Here is a 24,885-nt window from a genome sequence, read left to right as displayed (position 1 = left end):
AAACTAAGACCGCCGTTCTCCTCCTACATCACCTCAGATCCCTGTTCTCTCACCTGCGCACAAACTTGGAGGTGAACTTGCTGAAGATGCCCGTGCCCCCAGCTCTTCGGGCCTGGCTGTTCCCGTAGGAGAGGGAGGGCGAGGCGGGTGGGCCGTTGTAGGTGGAGGCATGCTGGTCCCGCACAGCCCTCTGCTGGCCGGCACTGAAAGTGCTCCGGGTGGCCACATTCCTGGGGAAATTGGATCGGTCCGTGGCTGTGGAACTGCTGATGTTGTGGGCGGAGGGAGACGCCACTGGGACTCGTTGAGTGCCACTGATGTGTTGATAGCGGAATGGGTAGGTAGAGGACAGACATTTATAGATTTCATTATAGCCATGCACATCAACGATTTCCCAAAATACTGCCATTTCCCCACAAAGAACCAATGATAAACAGAACTAAGCATCAAATAGCAAAACAAAACTTTGCCAAACGAAAGGCACATTATTTGTACACCCTTCCACATATGTAAGTAAGCCTGCATAAGCAGTGCGCTGAATTAATGTGTAAAAACATGAACCACATTAATGACTCAACCACAAACACCCAAAATGCGTCATTCACGCAGCAAAATCGCATTATCAACACAGCACATTAGGTTGAGCTAACAGGACAACAAGGAACATGACATTCATAGCTACAAATAGGACAAGGTGGGGTGTGATAATGTTCATTACATCATGGACGAGATTAGAAAAAGGTTTAGTAAGTAAAACTAATGGAAGACTGAATGACATCCCGGCGCTGTAGCTTCTCCAGGTTAATGTGGTTACTATGTGTGCGGTCCATTAAATGTCACATTTGGTTCCAGGGACAGGACGGTGCCGCACGACGTGAACGACACCGCGGAGCCTGAGCGCCGTAGGCAAACATGTTGGCACCGGCCCGGCCACATCCAGACTGGGCTGCTGCTCGACGTGGATCTGAGGGCTTGAGTTACACAGGAACCACGCGTGGACCCCACTAGTGCAGGACCAGTTGAAGGACTGGGTGGATAAGGTCCACATCACCCCAAAAAACAGGCTGCTTGTTGAGCAAGTGTTTCAGGGGGAAGGAGTTCATGAAGAGTCATTTGTGCAAGGGGTTCTGTTTTCAAACGCTATGTAGCCTGCCTGATCCTTCTCTGCCTGCCTTATCATGTTAGATACCTAGTGCTGCGAAGTGTGACCAGGACAATCTAACCCAAAACCTTTCCATATGTGCCCTACTCTCCAACCTGTTGGAGCAGTTCTTCTGGGGTCACTTGCCTGGGTCGGTGTGCGTGGATGTCTGGGGGGCTGGGGTGGGCGGAGGTGGACAGGGACTTGTGGTGTCGGGGGCGGGAGGAGGACGAGAGCACGGCGCCTGCCGAGGCTGTGGAGGCGCGGGACCCCGGTGTGGTCAGGCTAGGTGAGAGAAATGAATGAACCCAGTGCCCAACCGCCCCTCCACCAGCCCCGAGAGGGGGAGGAAGAGGGTCAGGGCCGCAGGGTAACAAGGTTAGAACGGGGAGAGTGCAGGGACACGGAGGAGGGAGGGTCAACATCCCAGACAACACATGAACATCCCAGACAACACATGAACATCCCAGACAACACATGAACATCCCAGACAACACAGCATCTGAAATAATGCAGCATTCTATTGGCTCTGTGTTCTATTACATAACGTCGAAGCTGTCCTCAGGGGTGCTTAATGAAAGACTGCATTATTTCTGGGAAGCGATGCACCCAAAAAACAATCTTGCAGCAAAGGAAAATATGGAAATGGAGAAACTGTCAGGACATAGCAAGTTTGGGAAAAGGAAAGAAATTATACAAATCCATTACAATCGAGAAAATGTGAAGATGTACAAGTCCCCACTAAATGAAGAGCTACTGTATATTTCACTGAGCATCGTGTGAGACATCTGTAGTGTCAGTGAGGAGAATGCGTTCTAGCTGTAGTCGTGTGGTAGCACTAGAGCTGACCACACAGCACGCCCTCTCATCATCTCCTCAAGCAAACATGTCTGAATCACATGCTGTTGGAATGCTGCTCCCCCTCTCTCCCACACACTATGTCTTCTTTAAAACACTTGCCATCTGTATCTTTGGCTATTCGTGCCTGACAGGAACCGGTACGCCATGGCTGGCAGTGTCACAGATCCCAGATTAAGGATCTGACGATCAGGCTGAATCTGCTTAATAATCTAAATACAGCTAAACTCACGCCACTACTCTGCTCCATTCTGCAATGTATTTCACAGTGAGGTAAAACATAAGACTGGTCAGTGTTTGCAAACCTATCTTGCCAAGTGTTGTGTGTGAGCAACAGAGTTCCAAAAAAAAAAAAAGCTAATTGTTTTGAGCTGATGACCGAGGCAGTGTGTGAGTGAGATGGTCTTGAGTACACTTTCAGTCCGGAGTACATTTCAGCAGATGTTTCTAATCTGTTGTCAAACATTGCAGATCTCTGCTCCAGTGTGAATGTAAGTGTCAACCTAGTTCCACTGGAAGCCCATATCTCCCATGCTGCTGGGTTCACGGCCAGGTGACCCGTGTTAAATCACCTGGCAGCTGTCCACGGTTTTTAAATACAGCCATCCAGACACGCCACTGGCCCTAAAAACACAGCTCCACCACCTGTGTGTTTGTGTGTGCGAGAGTGTCCACGGGTGTACCTGTCTTTTCCATTTTGGACCCCAAGAGTTGCTCTCTCAGGGAGAGGAGAGTTTCGACTGCGACTCGTACCGGTGGACAAGATGCTGTTCTGCAGGGCCGGGAAGAGGAGATGAGGTTCAGTATGGAGGCGCACCGGCCCGGACCAACAGGCACGTAGGACAAGGCTACTCACAGTGGATGGGGTGGGGGTGCTCCTCTTACGGTCCCCTGGAGCTAAAGGACTGGAAGGGACTTTTATGGAGCTGCCAGTGCCAGAACCTTTCCTCCCAAAATCATCTGCCGTGTGCTTGTTGTCGCCCTGGGGACGCTTCGAGGCAGCAGAACCTGGGAAGAATAGAAGACAAGGACAGAAGATAAGCAGAGTAGAGAAAGAGAGACGCAGACAGAATGAGATCAACACATCTGTATAAATAGTTGAGAGAGTCCCAAATAAGATAATTTGTCAAAAACAGGACATTTGCCATAATCTCGCCAAAACAAACAACTTCCTACCTGCATCTGTTGCTCGCCGAGCCTTTGGATTGGATGACGTGCTCCGCTGTACCTTGTGAGAAGGGGATAGGGCATTGCTGTTTGTGAGGTCACTTCCTGGGCGGGGTTTCATTGATAGGCTGATACATTCATCCATCTGAGAGAGAGAAGGTTATTAATATTCACACAGCAGGAGTTAGACACAGTTTGCACATATAGGTGAGACGGTAAAGACTTGATACCTCAGAGTTCCTGTAATCCAGTAATAGGTATGTGGCCATGACTTCATTGTATTTTTGGTTGACGAGTGAGTCATGGATCCCCTCTGCAGAGAAGCCCATCTGCAACATGATGTCTGAACAGGACAAGAAGAAAAGTCAACCTCACAAGCCCACGATATACAGCACATTACATAAACATAGCAGACAAATGGACATATCAGACTACTCAACCCAACTGCTACATAGTAGAAAGAGCAACAGATCAGATCAGCATCTATTTCTGATATTGTTATACATTTGAATTAATACCGTAATTCGTATTTGATTATTTTTCTAAATATATTGTACAATATGTGACAAATAAAAACAATTATATTTATCATAGTGATACAATATATTCTAAGAATTATGCTGTATGAATACAATTAGATTTTTAACTGCTAACCAAACAGACACAGGACACATGGATTCGACAAGACAATTTATCGTACTGTAGCAGACAGACTTTTTGTTAGTTGTCTGCCCATCATTTATTCTGACTATACATTTAGTTTGACCACACATTTAGTCACATGCTAAAAATGCAAAGGGTATGTGTGTAATGTTACACATTAAAGGGTGTACAAAGATGAGATGAATAACACTGAAAGGGTTGTACATCATATCCCAATTAGTGTGCCCTCTACCCACCCCCCGTAACCCCTCTGCTGCCACCAGCTCTTCCACCAGACGCCTGCCCCACCTCTCTTCCACCCCCCCGCTCGGTCGGGGTGCTGACCTGTCCTTTTGGGGTCCTTGTAGTCTGGCTGGGGCTCAATGAAGGGCTTCAGCTCCTCATCCTCATGGCCTACGTTCATCCAGCGGTCCTTCATGATCTGCTGCTGGACAGAGGCAGAGGACAGAGGTGTTAATGGAGAACAAGGATATTGGAGTCTCTGTATTGAGTTAGGAAAACAGCAGTTAGGAGGTGAGGCACTTTTAACCTCTAGGCTGCCCCTCTTGGTTGGGTTGAGAATGAGGAATTTCTTGAGTAGGTTCTCGCAGTCCGTGGACATATAGAAGGGAATCCTATACTTCCCCCGCAAAACCCGTTCACGCAGCTCCTAAAGTGAAGACAAGCACAACAGACCAACCTTAGTGAGGTGTGATAATATTCCTAACAGACCAACCTTAGTGAGGTGTGGTAATATTCCTAACATACCAACCTTAGTGAGGTGTGGTAATATTCCTAACAGACCAACCTTAGTGAGGTGTGGTAATATTCCTAACATACCAACCTTAGTGAGGTGTGGTAATATTCCTAACATACCAACCTTAGTGAGGTGTGGTAATATTCCTAACAGACCAACCTTAGTGAGGTGTGGTAATATTCCTAACATACCAACCTTAGTGAGGTGTGGTAATATTCCTAACAGACCAACCTTAGTGAGGTGTGGTAATATTCCTAACATACCAACCTTAGTGAGGTGTGGTAATATTCCTAACAGACCAACCTTAGTGAGGTGTGGTAATATTCCTAACAGACCAACCTTAGTGAGGTGTGGTAATATTCCTAACAGACCAACCTTAGTGAGGTGTGGTAATATTCCTAACAGACCAACCTTAGTGAGGTGTGGTAATATTCTAGACCAACCTTAGTGAGGTGTGGTAATATTCCTAACATACCAACCTTAGTGAGGTGTGGTAATATTCCTAACAGACCAACAATCGTGAGGTGTGGTAATATTCCTAACAGACCAACAATAGTGAAGTGTGGTAATATTCCTAACAGACCAACCTTAGTGAGGTGTGGTAATATTCCTAACAGACCAACAATAGTGAAGTGTGGTAATATTCCTAACAGACCAACAATAGTGAAGTGTGGTAATATTCCTAACAGACCAACAATAGTGAAGTGTGGTAATATTCCTAACAGACCAACAATAGTGAAGTGTGGTAATATTCCTAACAGACCAACATTAGGGAGATTGTTTCCACAGGTCCCTGCCCACCTTGAGGTTCTGTCCGTCAAAGGGCAGTGATCCGCTGACCAGTGTGTAGAGGATGACCCCCAGGCTCCAGACGTCCACCTCTGGCCCGTCATATTTCTTCCCCTGGAACAGCTCCGGGGCGGCGTAGGGAGGAGAGCCACAGAACGTGTCCAGCTTGTTCCCCATGGTGAATTCATTACTGAAGCCAAAGTCTGCTATCTTGATGTTCATGTCAGCATCTAGGAGGAGGTTCTCAGCCTGACGAAAGAAAAACAGCATTTAATAATGCTACAAGATCTGTAAAAGAAAAAAAAAAATTACACATATAAACACACGTGTCCTCACTTTTAGGTCTCTGTGTACGATGCACTTCTGATGGCAGTACTGTACCGCCGACACTATCTGAAAAAAAAGACAGGAAGCAATACCTACAGTTACAATGGTCAGCTGTATGGTCGACGACAATTATCAACAGGATCACAACAGGGGTAGAACAGCAGAAAGTGTCTCACCTGTCTAAATTTTGCCCTGGCCTCTTTCTCTTTCATTCTGCCGTGAGCAACCAGGTAATCAAACACCTCACCTGAGAGGGACAGATGGTAGAGAGACAGATTGGATGAGTGTCAAAGAAACCAGAAAGCTTGGAAACACCGGAGACAATGAAAGGTTGAGTGAGGAACACATAGCATGTGAATAAAGGGAGAACGGTGACTCAGCATGTACTGTACATTATTACAGAGGAGGAGCCGAATATCAGGTTGTGTGAATTGAGTGCGCCTCTACTCACCGCCACTGGCATACTCCATGATCAAGTACAGCGTCTTCTCAGTCTCAATAACTTCAAATAACTTAACTAGAGAGAAAGGATGTGCAGAAAGAGAGAATTCAGTTCCATTCGATCAAGGGACAACAAAGACATCTACACAGAAAGCCTGAAGCAATAAGCAGGCAGGCAGGCAGGAGAGATGCAGAAACATGTTGGTGAATTTGGTAGGGATGATAATCCAGTGTGTCCCAAAATAGAAGTCCTGTTTTATGCCTGGTTTACCGAACCAGGGTAATGGAACATATTAACAGTTTAAGCTACTATCATGACTCCATATATTGGACTCCCAGGAACAAGTATGAGTCCATTTCTTTGAACAGACCCCCTTAGAACAGAGTTGACAGGATCAGGCAGGAAATCAGACTAGAGAAAAACTAGGGTTCACAAACTAGGTTTTTATCCACTGTTTTTCACACTACAAAGGAAACAGGATATGTCAGTAAAATATTTATGTGGACAGACAATTTGTTCATCACCCCATCATTTTTGAGTCATTAACTAGCTACATCCGGCATTCTAGTGCTGGCTTGCCTCTGAAGCTAAACTGGATCGGTCCTGGTTGGTCCCTGGATGGGAAAAGACGCTGCTAGACGAACCAGTAGGACATACTCTTCCCTCTGGTCCAAAGAGCACATCCCAATCCCCCAAGGCAGTGAAGGGGACATTGCTGTGCTACATTTCCAACATTTTGTCTGGAATGTGATGAGAGTCAGCTACTCATAGGATTAAAAATCTGAGTCCCAGTAGGAGGATTAAAAATCTGAGCCCCAGTAGGAGGATTAAAAATCTGAGCCCGAGTAGGAGGATTAAAAATCTGAGCCCCAGTAGGAGGATTAAAAATCTGAGCCTCAGGTGGAGGATTAAAAATGAGCCCCAGGTGGAGGATTAAAAATCTGAGCCCCAGTAGGAGGATTAAAAATCTGAGCCCTAGTAGGAGGATTAAAAATCTGAGCCCTAGTAGGAGGATTAAAAATCTGAGCCCTAGTAGGAGGATTAAAAATCTGAGCCCTAGTAGGAGGATTAAAAATCTGAGCCCTAGTAGGAGGATTAAAAATCTGAGCCCTAGTAGGAGGATTAAAAATCTGAGCCTCAGTAGGAGGATTAAAAATCTGAGCCTCAGTAGGAGGATTAAAAATCTGAGCCTCAGTAGGAGGATTAAAAATCTGAGCCTCAGTAGGAGGATTAAAAATCTGAGCCTCTTTATTATTTGATGCACAATGCACAATAATTTTGCCACAGCAGCAACAATAAATCAGCTGCCTAATAGAGCAGAAACATTGTAGTTATCAACAATCATATTGAAGAACTGAATTAAATTTAGAAGGGATTTTATTATACATAAAAAGCATTTCAAGTTATTAAAGACAATAAGAAGTAAATGAGCACTTTTCATATGCAAAATCTCTATTTGGTCCATTTTCATCCTGCATATTTGTAGATACTAGCATAGAATCTGTAGACAACTGGATGGTTACCAAACCTTTTGCACAAAAGATCATACACAACACTGGCAGATGATCTTCCCTGATGTTTTCTAGAATATCCCAAACCTTTCTGATGCATTTCAAACCATTTTTCATTAAGAATGAAAGATTATTACAAATCCAAAAACTAGAAACTCACAAACTTAAAAAATAAAACATAACACAAGCTTTATTTTACATTGAGTTGTGGAAAACAACAAAGAAAACAATGTTTGGGAACCCATGTGATAGAGTTCAATAGGGCAGCAAGAAGCTCACCGATATTTGGATGGTTCAGCAGCTTCATGATTCTCACTTCACGAAAAAGCTGGAAATACAGAGAGGAAAGACAACAGACAATCAGTTCATAAGGAAATACAGAAACAAGAAAATAACAGACAATCAGTTCACAAGGAGATACCGTTAAACAAGACAATAACAGGCTATATGCAACAAAGTTTATGAATGTTTTAGACAATTTTGATTCACATCACGCTGCATTTACCAGCAACTGTGTGCAAAACAATTTGTGTATGCATGATGACTAGACAGGCACCCCACCCAAACCATCACCACAGGAAGTACTTGGGTCTAATTTCCAGTAATTACCCCCATATCCTGCCCCTAAGCCCTACGGAGGGAACTAACCGCTTCAGAAGATTAGGGCTGAGGGACATGTAGATGCTTTAAGGGGATGGACATGATTTAGCAGTGCTCTGTCAGTCTCTGTGATTTGAGCTTTATCCTTTCCATTATCCAAAGACATTGACAACACATGACATTTAACACCATGCATCCCTTGGTCCTTACCTTCTGGAGACTGGAAGAGTTCAGCTGTGTTTTGTCTATGATTTTCACAGCCACCTTTTTGAAGGAGGAAAACAGAGTTAGATATGAGCAGCACCACAGACCTGGGCTGAACCATGTACCAGTGGACAGAGTTGGATGATGCTTTTCCTCCTCAGCAGAGTCTTGATGTGCTGTCCCACGTCCATACACAATGGCACATGGGTTATCAACCCAGTCACGTGTACATAACACGCAGATCCAAAATGGTCCTCACTAAACATTTGAATACTTGGTGATGTGTCAAAGTTGAACTGCCAACATTACACAGTGATAACTAGAAATGCAACAATTCACTCATTAATTGGTGCCCGGCTCAAAAATGTACGATACGAGGTGTTGGTCCATAGGAGCCCAAAAAACATTAAGAAATGACAGGACACTATTGTTCATTTAGTATGGTTTCTTCCCCTCTGACAACAACTGCATTGATGCATCCTCTTTCAGCAGCCAGCGGTTAACACCAATCGCCCACAGCACGTAAACTCAAGAGTTAGGCAGGTGGAATGTACCTTGGCGGCTGTCCTGAATACAACATTATTTTTATTTGTACCTGCACATTATAGACACACAAAAAAAGCAATGAAGCCACACAATTCTCCCCAAATTCCCTTTGATTCTGACTTGTTACATTTTTGTTCCAACCTCTACCTCCACACACACACACACGGACGCACGCACACAGACGCACGCACGCACGCACGCACGCACACGGACGCACGCCAAGAGGCATACGAAGCACCCAACTGACGGGACCCAAAAACCAAGAGTTCAATCACAAATTCTAAATGGACTAGTTAAATGGGAAAAACGTTCCAACAAGAACAGTTTTGGATAAATGACATCATGTCAATTTTTCACACAGGCTATAACTAAAAGAAAAAACGCATATTCTTATCCAAATAAGTTTTATCCAAATAAAAAGGCCTCTAGGCTAACTCCCATGAATTGCCGAAATTGTGTCTCAATAAATTATGAAGAGTATGTATTTCTATGCAAACTATGTATTTCTGAAGAGGTTATTTTACTTATCATGCGCACAGATGGCAGTTTTACTGGAAAAGGATAACTACCTGAGTGAGAGCACACAGTTCCTCTACCAGCTGGCTGATGTGTGGAGAAATGTGTTTGATGAAGATGGGTGTTTTTGTAACACTTACTCACAAAAGCAATCAGGGTTAACTGCCTTTCACAGAGACAGAACAACAGTTATACTACCAACATTCTGTCACCGGTCGTAATCCAACCACTAAGCAACCTGCGCCTTTAGGATGGCTGCCGAATGCAGCAGCACTGTTGACCAGCCTGTCATGGCTACTTTCAAAGATATACGAATACGTCCTAAACGAATAGAAAAACACCCAAGCATGCCCAGGTCTAATAACAAATGTATGCAAGTTTAAAAGAGAATGCTCAACATCAACTAAACAGCAGAATTTTGACTAATTGCACTACCTGCTTTTAACATGATACCCAATATCATAACGCCACAGTGAAAATGTTCACATTTGCTAGAACACTCCAGGTATATTGATTGCAGGTAATCATAAATTTTTTTAAGGGTAAATATGTAAGATTTCTCACTAAAAATTACCAGTTGACATCTCCAGTTAGATAAGTTGATCTTTCAAATAATATTTTTCTACAGAATTAAATCAGTGCGGCTGACATTTCTCGCCAGTCCGTCAATCAGTTTGCATTAACATTAGGGATGTGCATTGGACAGGACTTAATCTGAATAGTATTTCTTATTCTAATAGAATTCAGTCACCCGAAATACTTAATTTCTTTTTAACTACCGATACAACATGGGCGCTACTGCACAGCGCTTAACCCACCATTTTCTACACACCCAACAGCCTTTAGATTCCAACTTTATTCAGCGCTTTGTAGCCAAATCATTTTCATAGGTAGGGATTCATTCTTCCCTTGAATTCACTTTCATCCACTTGCTAACAGTCGACTAAGCATATACTGACTGGGCCGTCACACCACAACGGATCTGATTGACGATTGTAAACAAAAACATGTGTAAAGGAACACATCCTGTAAAAATTGCTTATATGAAAAAAACACTAATGTTCTCAAGGGAAGACGAGGAAGAAACAAGTCATGTTATAATTGATAAAAATATTTAAGTCTGTCAGCCTAAGCCATTATCATTATTTGCACGCTCAATATAAATAATACATTGAAATATACCTGCATAAAACAGAAAAACCTTCAACAGTCACAGTATTATGCAGGATAGCTTTGTTTTTCCCACAAAATTTGATTTTTCTTTTTCGAGGCTGCATAGACAGTGGGTGTTTTTATTCACAATCACAGCAGCAGACGGGAGCCAAACAGGCATGTGTGCAAGGCAGACATTTCAATTACTGGAGTAAGGACAATGTACTTAGAAAAATGCTTCATTACTAAATAGTTCCCCATATACCCAAACTACAATCATTTCTTTCAGATTGGCTCAGATTTTGCACTACCACTCTCCTGAGCAGTAGACTGAACACAAATAGTTGCACAAATCTTTCTAGCCTCTTATAAGTGCAGCTCAGGAACATCTGCTGGGTATGACCAGAATCCCAAATTGGACATAAACTGTAAGGGTACAAATTAAGGTAACATTTAAAGAGATATTTAAAAAAGAAACCAGGAAAGCCTGGTTCAGCCGGCCCGCAATAGAAAGTGTTGATCGTGGCTGCCCTCTCAAGATTCTAACCTAGGTCTCCCACGTGAAAGGCTGTGTCTTTAACCACAACACCACAGAGCTGACCATTTGCCGGGTGTCAGTATAGCATATTGACATTATATAATGTTGTCATGTATTAACATCACATCAAGTTTGAATATTTTGTTGTTAGACACCATTAACCATTGTGTTAAACTGAGTAACGTTTCTTGTGAAGTTTGCCTCCACCACAAAAAGTATCTATGAGCTGTATGACTTTTGCCACTGGCAGTTTTAACAGCTTATCTTCCATTCATGAATGACCCTGATACAATAACTACTGTATCAATATACAGTGGATATATAAAGTCTACACACCCCTGTTAAAATGCCAGGTTTTTGTGATGTAAAAGAATGAGACAAAGATAAATCATGTCAGAAATTCATCCACTTTTAATGTGACTTATAATATGAACAATTCAATTGAAAACAAAAATTAAATCTTCAAGGGGGATATATGAATAATAAAAACCGTACAATAACCTGGTTGCATAAGTGTGCACAGCCTCTTATAACGGGGGATGTGGCTGTGTTTAGAATGAACCAATCACATTCAAACTCATGTTAAATAGAAGTCATTACACACCTGCCATCATTTAAAGTGACTCTGATTAATCACAAATAAAGTTCAGCTGTTCTGTCGGGATTTTCCTGACATTTACTTAGTTGCATCTAAGAGCAAAAGCCATGGTCCACAGAGAGCTTACAAAGCATCAGAGGGATCTCATTGTTGAAAGATATCAGTCAGAGAAGGGTACAAAATTTCCAAAGCATTAGATATACCATGGAACACAGTGAAGACATCATCAAGTGGAGTAAATATGGCACAACAGAGACATTACCAAGAACTAGACATCCCTCCAAAATTGATAAAAAGATGAGAAGAAAACTGGTCAGGGAGGCTTCCAAGAGGACTGCAGCAACATTACAGGAACTGCAGGTACTGGCTGTGTGGCAAGTACTGGCTGTGTGCTACACGTGACAACAATCTCCCGTATTCTTCATATGAATGGGCTATGGGGTAGGGTGGCAAGACGGAAGCCTTTTCTTAAAGAAAAACATCCAGGCCTGGCTGAAGTTTGAAGGTTGAACTTTTTTGTCTGTCCTGAACCTCAGGCATCATGTGTGTTGACTGCTACAGGAGTCGAACACGGGACCTGTTGTTTTGTAGTCCACGTCTGTAACCACTACGCTATTTAACAAGGGGTAGTCAGTCAGTCAGGGACGGTTGGACTCCGTAAGAGACATTCACTCTTCGAGGCCGACTCCACTTACGTGGTACGGCAAAATAAAATAAAACATACCTTTGAAAATGTAAGCCTTTCATTCAGATAATACTTAAATACCCTTTAAGACATTAAGAACTCCTGTGGACAGATACCACAGGGCAGACCTATAACTCAGTGTGCCCTGTGGCTCAGCTAAGGAACACACACACACACACACACACACACGCGGCCCAGCTGCAGAGCTCCATCAGCACTTAAATTAAGAATGGAAAATGTATTTATGCAACACATACAAATGCATCAAATTGTCTCAAAACACACTGATATGCTCCACTAAATCACTAAACCTTGCTCACAGAACATATACAATAGGGTATCCTCACCTCTTTCCCTGTGAGGACATGCCGGGCCAGTTTGACCTTGGCAAAGTTGCCCTTGCCAATGGTTTTCAGCAGCCTGTAGTTGCCAATATGTGGCTGCTCGTCTGCTGTCGTGGCGACAGAAATCCGGCATCGTGGCATATTGGGGCGCCCCCCTGACTTGGACTCTGAATGAGACTGAAACAGGAGAACACAAACCTGTTAGACATGTGTTGGGAAATCACTGCTTATACAAAACACTTCCGCAACACAATCAGAAACTATGCATTTCAGGTCCCCAAATGATCCCAAAAGGGCATCAGCCCCAAGGAGAACAAGCAGCACAATTTGATACTGGCTAATAATGTTGACCTGTCCAATCTATATCGTCTCTACATAAAAAGATGAGAAAAGGTTGTAAACTTCCAAAAAAGGAAGCATACAGAGAGGTCCATAATCTTCTCTACAAACCTTATATCTGGTTTTAGTTGTTTACACTGAAAGGTATTTGATCATGCATAAAAGTATTTTGAGGAAAAAGCATAGCCTTAAAACTAAAATCAGATATGGAATAGGCTATTAAGAAAAGTTAAATGACCTTTGAAAATGAACAATCATCAAAATAAAAGGTAGACAAGTAAGAACTAAATTCCAAAAACACAACTCAGCAATAATGATATTCTTGTTTTAGAAGAACACAGGAGAATTGGTCATCAAACTGCATGTCCGGAACTGTAAAACCAAAGAGTGTAAAAAAAAAAAACTAACAACTTGAATATTCATAGATTCTGAATAATAACATGCATTTTCCCACTAGTATTGAATATCTACCAAACTGGTTAGACAGTTAAAAAGTTGTGCAATGACAATGTACATGAAAAGGTACATTTACTAACTAAAATGGACTAAAGTTGTACATGTAAATAATGGAGACACTTTTTTCCACTAAATCAAAGTGCTTTGATTACTTATGGAAGATGGGTTGCAAAATGGCTTTTCAGGCATCGTAATGCTCACCACCTTCAACTGTATGTGATTCACAGAATATACTCCCATTATCAAAGAGCAACTCCTCGATTAACAAAGAAGCACATGACTCCTGATCATTCTCACAAACTTTTGCATTCTTAGCTACTGTGCTTTTCCCAACAACTTAGAAAAACTGTATGTGCAGATATAATAACAATAGTTAGATAGCCGATTAATCGGCCAATATGGCCGTTAAAATTCAAGAAATTCAGCCATATAGAACAGCTACCTGACATATGTTTTAAATAGCCATATACAGTTGTTCCCATGGGGACAAAAACACTATTGTTCCCATATACAGTGGGGAGAACAAGTATTTGATAACCTGCTAAATCGGCAGGTTTTCCCACTTGCAAAGCATGTAGAAGTCTGTAATTTTTATCATAAGTACTCTTCAACTGTGAGTGATGGAATCTAAAACAAAAATCCAGAAAATCACGTTGTATGATTTGTAAGTAATTCATTTGCATTTTATTGCATGGCATAAGTATTTGATACATCAGAAAAGCAGAACTTCATATTTGGTACAGAAACCTTTGTTGGCAATTACAGCGATCATACGTTTCCTGTAGTTCTTGACCAGGTTTTGCACACACTGCAGCAGGGCAATGCGGACTTTCAGCTCCCTCCGAAGATTTTTATTGGGTTCAGGTCTGGAGACTGGCTAGGCCACTCCAGGACCTTGAGATGCTTCTTACGGAGCCACTCCTTAGTTGCCCTGGCTGTGTGTTTCGGGTCGTTGTCATGCCGGAAGACCCAACCACAACCCATCTTTAATGCTCTTACTGAGGGAAGGAGGTTGTTGGCCAAGATCTCGCGATCTCCTTTGCACAAAAGCATCCCCAAAGAATGATTTTTCCACCTCCATGCTTCACGGTTGGGATGGTGTTTTCATCCATCTTCCTCCAAACACGACGAGTGGAGTTTATACCAAAAAGCTCTATTTTTGTCTCATCAGACCACATGACCTTCTCCCATTGCTCCTCTGGATCATCCAGATGGTCATTGGCAAATTTCAGACGGGCCTGGACATGCGCTGGCTTGAGCATGGGGATTTTAATCCAAAGACTGTGGTCCTAGCTCTCTTCAGGTCACTGACCAGGTCCTGCCGTGTAGTTGTGGCTGGAAGACCCAGCCACAACCAATCTTCAATGCTCTTACTTAGGGAAGGAGATTGTTGGCCAAGATCTCGTGATACATGGCCCCATCCATCCTCCCCTCAATACGGTGCAGTCGTTCTGTCCCCTGTGCACAAAAGCATCCCCAAAGAATTATGTTTCCACCTCCATACTTCACGGTTGGGACTGTGGTCTCATCAGACCACATGACCTTCTCCCATTCCTCCTCTGGATCATCCAGATGGTCATTGGCAAACTTCAGACGGGCCTGGACATGCGCTGGCTTGAGCAGGGGGACCTTGCGTGCGCTTCAGGATTTTAATCCATGACGGCATATTGTGTTACTAATGGTTTTCTTTGAGACTGTGGTCCCAGCTCTCTTCAGGTCATTGACATGGTCCTACTGTGTAGTTCTGGACCGATCCCTCACCTTCCTCATGATCATTGATGCCCCACGGGGTGAGATCTTGCATGGAGCCCCAGACCGAGGGAGATTGACCGTCATCTTGAACTTTTTCCATTTTCTAACAATTGCGCCAACAGTTGTTGCCTTCTCACCAAGCTACTTGCCTATTGTCCTGTAGCCCATCCCAGCCTTGTGCAGGTCTACAATTTTATCCCTGATGTCTTTACACAGCTCTCTGGTCTTGGCCATTGTGGAGAGGTTGGAGTCTGATTGAGTGTGTGGACAGGTGTCTTTTATAGAGGTAACGAGTTCAAACAGGTGCAATTAATACAGGTAATGAGTAGAGAACAGGAGGGCTTTTTAAAGAAAAACTAACAGGTCTGTGAGAGCTGGTTGGTAGGTGATCAAATACTTATGTCATGCAATAAAATGCTAATTAATAAAAAATCATACAATGTGATTTTCTGGATTTTTGTTTTAGATTCCTTCTCTCACAGTTGAAGTGTACCTATGATAAAAATTAGACCTCTACATGCTTTGTAAGTAGGAAAACCTGCAATATCGGCAGTGAATCAAATACTTGTTCTCCCCACTGTAATAGCCTATATTTAAAAAGCAATAAAACAAATGCAATGATCCAACAAATGTTTTTTATTTAAATTAAATCAGCAGAATGAATTATTAGCATATAGGCTACAACCAGGGCTGTACCAGAGGATGTCTAGGCCATGGGTGCAGGAGTGTTTGACAGCTATGCGTAAAGTTATAGGCGCAGATCATTTACTGAAACTCGTTTGCTTCAAAATAAAGTTTTGAATCTAGTTTAGAATTGTTTTGTAATGCACCATAATGTAGCCTAATTTCACAACATTATTATTTAATAGAGAAGCATTTCATTCGCTTATTTGTTGCATCAACTCTGATTGACAAACTCTGATTTACAAAACAAAAACAAATCAAGTGTGTGTAAAATATTTTTACTAATAGTCACATTTTGTCATTTCCAACCTTATTTGGAATACACCAGCATTTGCTGGCTAACGTAAACTCTGATGTATTTATTTTTAAATATTTTCCCCCCATGAAGTCAGTTATTCCAGTTGAGAAGCCTGATATTATAATGGAGGAAACAGCATGCCTGCATTCTCTCCAGAAAGGCGGCTCCTCATTTATACGTCGGTAACAGAACATCCTGAAGTGTGATTTGGTGGATTACATCGTTGGAAAGTTTTATGTTCCACAATGGGCAATGCTGTTCTGTGATTTATCACTGGCCAGGAAGGATTACTTCTGTTGCGCAACCACTTACATTGTAATGCCACTCTTACAAACCATTCATTTTTGCGCATATTCCCAGGGTAATTAGGACCATAAAGTGTGCATTTTAATTTCATAAATGGATAGTTATATGGCTGGAATATTTGGAAGAGAAAACACCACATTGGTAAGTAATGTAAAATTTGAATGGTTTCTTTTCCTCCCTGTCTTGTATCACTAACAAGGAGCTGACAGTGTTACATTATGTTGTCGAAAGATAACTTTTGTGGGGAGAAAAACTGAAAACCGATACTACTTGAATGCCACTTGTCAGCCCTGCTGTACAATCACAGCTGTTCCAATGTTAACCCCCGGGACCACAAGGTTTAGCCCACGTTTTATCACCCTATCGCCAGGATAATGCATTGAAGGTTTTCATGGAGAAGAGAATTGCTTGCTGAGAGAAATCTCTGATTTAGTCTACATTGAAAAACGTAATTTAAAATCCATCATGCATTTATGGTAACCCCTCTCCAGCGCAAGGAGTGCCAGCACTGAGGTCTCATAAAATCAAGGAAGAGTGCCATTCTATGGGGTCTTCAACAGTTGTTTACCATCAGGAGTTAATCACACTCATATTTTCAGCAAAAGTGGCCCCCAAATGATCGGACATGGCCATTGGCCCATAGTTGTGCTTGGCTTGCACTTGCACAGCGAGCCAAATTCTAACAACCATGCTTGCTAGAAAAAACGGAGAGCGCACGCTTTCGGCAGAGCAGCCGTTATCTTCAGTCTGATACATTAATAATGTCAGTATCTAACCAATAACCTTATGCTCATGAAAATGAATAACGCTGTCTCAAAGTTAACTTTAATTTAAATATAAATGATGTCAGGTACAGTACACAGTGATATTACCTTGACTTAATGTATGGAGCCTCTGGCTCATCGCAAGCTGATGTAAGTGGCAAGTGACCAGTAGAGGCTGCGCATCCATCGGCCAATATTGGAGCCAAGTTCTGCCGGTACCAATAGTTGGTAAAAATTTCCTATCGGCAACGATTAATCAGTCGACCCTTAATGACAGCTAAGCATCAATAAATCACATCACCAAAATAAATACAAGACTCTGGAAAGAAACATCAAGCACATCGCAGGACACATTCACCACATTGTGAAACTCATTTTAGGCCTATTTCATATGATCAACTGCAAGCTTTCCAAAGACGAGAGAGGCAACTGAGGAGTGACTCATAACAATAAGATTAAAAAAAACAGACGGAACAAACAGAAGGGGTTGGGAGCAGACCAATGAAGTGACAGAGAGCAGAAAGGTAAAGGGTGCCAAACATGTATGGGCAAAAGGGCAAGACCGTTAGTTAGGATGGTGGGAGCCTGGGACACACAGACCAGAAAAGGGTGCAGGTCATTTTGCATGTCTCTGCCAAGTTCTTCTGTATTCACAAAACACTGCATTGTACCCCCCCTCCTTCTCCTCCAGTCCCCCACCCCCCACCCTCTACCCAAGTCTTCTCCCTTCACTCTGATCACTGTGTGAAGCCAAAAACAGATGGAAGGCAAGCGTTAACAGTCAAGATTGCGCAGGTAATTTTGAACGTGTCAATTCACATCATGCAACTACACCGCACACACTGGTCTTTTTTACCTACAACTAGGGTTGCACCAACACCACTTTCGTTAGGGTACTTGTCGATACAGAGTACAGATATCAAGTAGTCAAAGCAGTACTAGGTAGGATTTTATTCAGTAAAAAACAGTTTTTTTTTTGCAGTTCTCTACATTAACTTATTTAAGCTCTAACCATTTCTCAATGTGCTCCACCTTATAATATTCTTTACCTTATATAATGTATTATTTAAATAGTAATTTGTTTAATTTATATTTTACCCAAAATAGCTTTGTCTTTGAAAATATAAACAATACAATACACAATGTTCTTTATATCAGTGTGACAGCCACTTACTGACCGTTCAACACAAATGTGTGCATGCACAGACACAGCCAGTTACTTTTCTCTGACCTCACAAGCTAGTTTGATACTCTGAATGTGCAAGACTGGAAATTGTTGCTCTGCTCTGATGCTCGTGTGATAGTAAACTGTGCGAGTCGTTGAGTCTTTTCATACTCTGCTCTTTCATTTATTTCTGACCGTGGGCTGTCTCTGGACATTTTAGTTAGCTTCGCCAGTGTTGGAGTTAGCTGTTGTTGTGGTTCTGCACTGCTAGCGTTGTCATACTCCTTGAACTCTGCGCTGTATTGTGTATTTCATCAAATTGCTTCAGTTAAATTTGTGTTTTTCTTTACCTACACCACAATTTAGCAGAGCACAGCTTGTACTCTACTTGTGTCATTGCTGACATCTCCGTCTTCCCGCTCTACCAATCTGAGTTATATTCTATACTTACGCGTCCAGATGCGACACAACCATCGAGTTTCCATGACGTGGTATATGCGCATGGTATCGGCATATTTCTGTGAGTACGAGTACATGAGCCCAGTATCGGGCCCGATACCCAATACAGGTATCCGTGCATCTCTACCTACAACCAACTAGCATGCCTACAACTATCTGTCAAACAAAGCACATATGTTAGTAAGGTACCAGTCAGGATAAATTCAGATCATATCAAGACAGCTTGACTTGTTAACCAGTCTGTTAACAGCTGGAGTTTTAAACTTGGGTGTAAACGATACCACGTTTGGGGGATGAGGTCCATCTGAAAATTCGACTCAATGCTTCTTCAGTGGGAGCTGATGATTTGGTCTAAATAGTATTACTAAGGCTGTATTATCATATTGAGACTACAAAAACATTTCATGTACCCACTCTGCTCTTCACAAAACTTTTGTCTGGCAGGCTCTCTCTTACTCTCTTCCCTGTCAGCTGAAATGACAGAGGCAGTTGTGGGGCTTGAGTTATGACAGTTACAAACTAGTTTCTTACATGGTTCCGACTGAAATATCTGTCAGCTAAATCATTCAATAAGAGCCAAATCATTCACTTATACAAGGCAAGATTCCTTCTTCATACCTTGCTCAATGCAGTATTTGCCAAGTTAAAGAAACAGCAACATGGTTTATGCAAAGTTCCTTATATCCTCTCTTTGTTTTGGAGTCACCGGTGATTCAGGCAATAGGATTTGGGACGGACCCAGATAACATTTTCAGCCCTAACGACAACTCTAAAAAACTTCTCACAAATCATCTCAAACCATCAGAAGACTCCCTCTGAATACGACCAGACAGTCTTGACATTAGGCACCGTGATTCAGGCTTATTGTTTTCAGTAGAAGATGAAACTGCACTGTACAAAACACAATTCAATGGATTCTTCTTCTGATGTAACGCTTAATATGGCTTCTATCACTAACAGAATACACAAACTTCTTCAGATGTATAAAACCTACTGTTTTTATTGTATTATAATTCAGAATAATCAGTACACTGTCCACAGTGTGAGACAAGCTAAATAATAATGACTAATTAATTAGGCCTATTATTTATATTATATTAGACATTCTGGTGAGTAGGCCTAAGGATTTACCAAGAGTGCCAATGTCTGTTTTTAAATGTTGCTAAGCTTTCATAAAACAATTGTTTTCATTAAAACAGACTCTGGTAACACTTTCTTGTGATGTTTATATTTTTGATGTAAAAATGTTTCCTACATAGACCCACTAAAATCTTCGAGACCAACATGCCAACCCTATATTCAAATAAAAACACAAACTGCACTGTTACTGTATCAACTCAATTGAGCTGACTTCTTATTCACTCACATATATTGTGTGTGCAAGACTACGCGAGTTGTGTGTTTTCAACTTGAGGAGACGCTACCGCGCAAGCATACGGTATGACTGAAAACTTCCGTGTGTGGGTTATGCCACATGGACCTTAGTTTCAATGTTCAAAACGACTACCATGTTACAACACGTTATAGATTCTTGTTAAGGGCAAAGTTAATAGCATTCATCATGAAAAGGCTAGGACTATTTGACAAAGGATTAATAATTGACAGTTAACATGAATGGCATTGTTCTGCTCCTCTCTTATTCCAAACAGTGTCACATTTCCCAACAGCAGTGCATATAAACAGACGAACAATTGACCAATAGCTGATATACAGAAGGCCTGCCCTGTGCTGGCTGTATTACGTAACACTCGTGCTGTCTGGGCTCAGTCCCTCCCCACCAGAGGGACACATCAGAAGCATGTTGAAAGTCTGCCGGTAGAACCAGCAGGAGCGCTACGAGCCAGAAGGCAGCTGTCACCTGAATCCACCCACACAACCGCACGCGCGCGCACGCACACACATACATACGCGCACACACACACACACACACACACACACACACACAAACACACGCCGGATCCCGTTGAGGGTTACAGACTACATACAGAGCGGAACAGGATAAGCCAGACACAACAACCGTCAATGTGCCGACCTTGTTTTTGTTGTGCTTGTTATTTCTGTGCTGGCAGCGGCGGCCGTGGTTCGGTCAAGCCTCCACAGTGGAGCTGTTGTGCGTGAGGGACAGGGACAGACTGTACACGGGGAGCTCTGCAGTAACAGAGAGCGTCAGCAATGCAGTCTTGCAGTCCTCACAAACACAGCTTTGACCTTCAGCACCAGCAGTCGGCACTTCTACCCCTCCTGCGCGAACGCAACACAAACACTTAAACACACTGACAGAGGCTGGCACAAACTGGCACCCAGTTGAAGACAGACACATTGACAAAGATCAAACAAACACGCAGAAATAAAATGTTCCTAAATACTCAACATAAGAGTGTAATCACCCGGATGAGACGAAACACAGCGATCCAGACCGTCAAAAACCTAGAAGCTGAAATCCAGGGGCAACGGACAGACTGACAGCAGCAGACAGAGAGACGGGCTAGAGTTCCACCAGGGGCAGCCTGTGGCACTGGAGGGTCTCCTCACATACAGCCCTATATCTCACCAGTCAGCTCACTATCCGCCTCAGGCGGAGGCACAGCAAACTAAAAAACACCCCAAGGTGACATATTGGAAATTCAAATGAACGCCTGTAACAGAGAATGAAGCATCAGGGTAAAACCTCACCTCAGCCGGCTAACATTCGGTCTAACAGACCCCAATGATTCCTTCAGCGACACGCACAAAATGTGATGGCTTGTTATTTTGTTGCTTACAGTTAGACTTCAGCCATTGGTAACCCTAGAACGAGCACTGACCAGCCAGCCACCATTCACGCTTCAGGAACCGTGTCACTTCCTCTATGACAAGACAGATATCCTCTGTGCTTTGTGACAAAGACATGGACTACGAGTTGAGATTTGAAGTGCCCCACTTGTCACAGGTTTTCAAGCATAACATGGATGTTAATCGGTCGGTTGGATGACCAAGCTGAGGACCATGAGGTCTCAGGCTACAACAGCACACACAGAGACGCTCCCAGGACCAGACCGTCCCGCCAGCCCAAAAGCTCAACAGGAAGTTTGGCTACTTTGAGGAAGCACTGTAATTACCACTACTACACCCCCACCACAACAACCAACCCTGAAAAAATACAAATAAGGAAATACAGTAAAGGAAATAAAGAGAAGGAAATGGCGGACACAATGAGAGGGTCAGGCCGGGAGTTCCGGCGAGACGTGTCTGGGTGTGTCTGACTGAGGGAGCAGCAGCCCTGGGGAGACAAGGCCCGGGAAGGAGGGAGCCCAGGGGACAAGAGCTGACACGCTCAGACAGCTGTGCCACACAAACAATCAGAAGACAGAGGGGAGGATATGAAAGGGAGGAAAATAAAAAAGGTCAAGGACTCTCCGTCACTAAAGACAAACACACCAGGAAGTCAGACCTAGTGACGTGTTTGAAGGAGTGATGGTAGCTGAAGTAGTTGTTTTAACTGGGCAACAGACGAGCAGATCAGAAGGGCAAATGTAGTGTGGGTATCTCTGTACCACACCCTTTTTAAAACCCTGCCCCGTTTCACAAATGTACCTGGTCTCAAATCACCTACTGCACTTCCTTCTCTCTCTTACTGCCAGACAGAGGAGATAAATGTGCTCAGAAACAAGTCATCTAGCAACACCAACCAGAAAGCTTATCCTGAAAGAGGATAATAGACACAACCGCCACATACATAAAATCATAGGCTGATGATGAAAGCTCTGCCCATCTCCCTTGGCAACCCGTCTCCAATCTCATCCTCATCTCCTAAACGCAGTTTAACCCACCATTACAGATCTTTGTACTGCATGAACCTTACCATTGCTATACATAGGTTTTAACTGTACTGTGCTCTCTAAAAATGGCTGTCAACTAAGAGCACACATCACCAGTTGCCACATTTGCAATTATGTTCTTTTACACTTGATTACTGGCAAATACTGAGAACAATAACTAGATTAGGCTAGTTGGAGAAATGTTTTATCCTGCAATGAGAGGACGATGAAATTCTTTAACGTTGCTAAGATCAGATGGAATGGCGCTTCTCAGAAATGGTAGTTGCGCTGTGGTAATGTTGCCATGGGGACCCGTGGCTTAAACCTGTCCACTCAAACTCCTCAAATAATCAGTGCAACACATTAAATTCAGACTGATTCCGACTAAGGAATTCCGCAGTCAAACACATTAAGGATACAAACGTTTCTACAAAACAATAGCATAGGCTAAAACATATAACATCTTTCATGAAAAAACATTATTTAATTTTTTTTTACAAGTGCTGTCGACACAGTGCTGGTGGATGTTTATGACCCACTGGGTTCAATTCTAAATTGTTTTGTAAATGTTAAAACTTTTTTCACCCGATTCATTAAGTTGAGGAACAAAAGGTAAAGAAAGTAACAGATTGGCAGGGAGAAAAACTGGTAAATAAATGAGATGTATCAGCCAGCTTGTCATTTATCTGGGTATTAATATCACACCATGGCTATTTCCAGTCAGGGTGGAGGCAGCAAGAACCACAAATAGACAAACACCAACCAAGCGCTCCCTCTCCATATCCTACTGGTGTGGACTTCTGACAGGAGTCATTTAACTCAATAACATGACAGTAGAACATCCTAACTTCAAAACACATGATACAGTGGAACTACGGGGGAGAGAAATTAGAATGTTCTACCCGCTTCTTTGTCTTTAATTATAATTGAGTACAACTCAAGCTACTGAAATGAAAAGAACCACAACCAGAGGCTGGCACAATCACAAAGATCTAGGTCTACCCTGGACTGGGCGAACAAAAACACCACTGGGGCGCTGAGTTTGTCAGTTGTAGATAAAGACAGGTTGTCTATGTTATATGAGAAAATTAACTAGTAAGTAGAAATGTAAAAATACCTTACAAAACACAAATCTGTCAACATTTTTCTTAGAGAAAATAATACAAAACTACAAAGCTCAGAAATAAAAGAAAATATTGAATACTGGTACATTCTTTCAGACAAGAAAATAAATCTACATTTCAAACAAAGCTGGAACAAGAAGTGTTGACAAGATTTAAAATAAGCCCACCATCCAAGACCATCCTGCCGTTCCTCCCCACCCCCCTATGGGAGCTAGCCTATTAATACCCACACGTATATGAGAGCAGGTTTAGGTCATGACAGGAAGATCACAGAAAGACCAAGATGACTATGGAATGGCTTTTGAAGACAAGACACTGTCACAGAAATGAGATGGATTAATGTTCTTCTCATCTTTGTGATCCAACACCAAAATACAATAATTACTTGCATTCCAAAATATGCAGAAGAAACACACACACACACAGGAAAATGAGCAGCTGTATGTGCATACATATAATGTTTAACCAGGCGAAATGGAGAAAAGGAACCTTCCCCTCGGCTTCCTGAGAACTCCTACACCCAGCTCGACTGGAAATGCTGGTTTTCAAACTGAGAAACTGGGGTAGAAAGAACAAACTAAGTCCCTGGCTGTGCCCAGATCAACAGCAGTCTAGTCAAACAAGCTGGGCAGGGCAAGCTAAACCTCACCACTCCTTGCTTCAGCTTAATTCTGTGGCTAACAAACACTTAGAAGTAGTAGCATGTGGAAGTTAGCGGGCATTGAGGTGAAAATGGCTTGAGCTACATCAACACCTCTGTTACCTATGACTCAGTTCTAGCAATTAGTTATTTGAACAGAAAGTTGTAAGAATGTCATTGAGTAAAACACAGACCTCAGTACTAACAGATAATTTTACTGTAAGCAGATGTGGCCATGACTGAGTAGATCCTGAAATCCACAGATTTAAATGATGGCATCCTCT

The 24,885-nt window shown here is 42.5% G+C and overlaps 1 protein-coding gene across 15 annotated transcripts in view; it reads right to left on the bottom strand.

Annotated features, from left to right (window-relative positions):
• mark2a (MAP/microtubule affinity-regulating kinase 2a) overlaps nt 1–24,885 on the bottom strand; it is a 31,109-nt gene that overhangs the window by 3,951 nt on the left and 2,273 nt on the right. For 8 of the 15 annotated variants that reach the window (XM_020048356.3, XM_020048346.2, XM_020048348.2 and 5 more), the window contains exons 2-16: nt 12,821–12,994; nt 8,445–8,498; nt 7,914–7,962; nt 6,133–6,198; nt 5,858–5,928; nt 5,691–5,747; nt 5,367–5,603; nt 4,359–4,478; nt 4,118–4,256; nt 3,397–3,509; nt 3,176–3,311; nt 2,856–3,007; nt 2,683–2,771; nt 1,289–1,426; nt 54–314 (exon numbers count right to left, since the gene is read on the bottom strand). In XM_020048356.3, coding sequence (XP_019903915.2) covers nt 54–314; nt 1,289–1,426; nt 2,683–2,771; nt 2,856–3,007; nt 3,176–3,311; nt 3,397–3,509; nt 4,118–4,256; nt 4,359–4,478; nt 5,367–5,603; nt 5,691–5,747; nt 5,858–5,928; nt 6,133–6,198; nt 7,914–7,962; nt 8,445–8,498; nt 12,821–12,958 — 1,820 coding nt within the window. In that variant the 5' untranslated portion in view covers nt 12,959–12,994. Of the gene's footprint in view, nt 1–53; nt 315–1,288; nt 1,427–2,682; nt 2,772–2,855; nt 3,008–3,175; nt 3,312–3,396; nt 3,510–4,117; nt 4,257–4,358; nt 4,479–5,366; nt 5,604–5,690; nt 5,748–5,857; nt 5,929–6,132; nt 6,199–7,913; nt 7,963–8,444; nt 8,499–12,820; nt 12,995–21,072; nt 21,243–21,713; nt 21,873–24,885 lie in introns of those variants that run through there. The other 7 variants (XM_020048358.2, XM_020048357.3, XM_020048351.2 and 4 more) reach the window with 7 other exon arrangements.

This window comes from Esox lucius, chromosome 7 (assembly GCF_011004845.1).
Source record: "Esox lucius isolate fEsoLuc1 chromosome 7, fEsoLuc1.pri, whole genome shotgun sequence".
Classification (NCBI taxonomy): domain Eukaryota; kingdom Metazoa; phylum Chordata; class Actinopteri; order Esociformes; family Esocidae; genus Esox; species Esox lucius.
The sequence above is the reverse complement of the archived record's forward strand: the minus strand, read 5'-3'. Positions and strand labels throughout refer to the sequence as shown.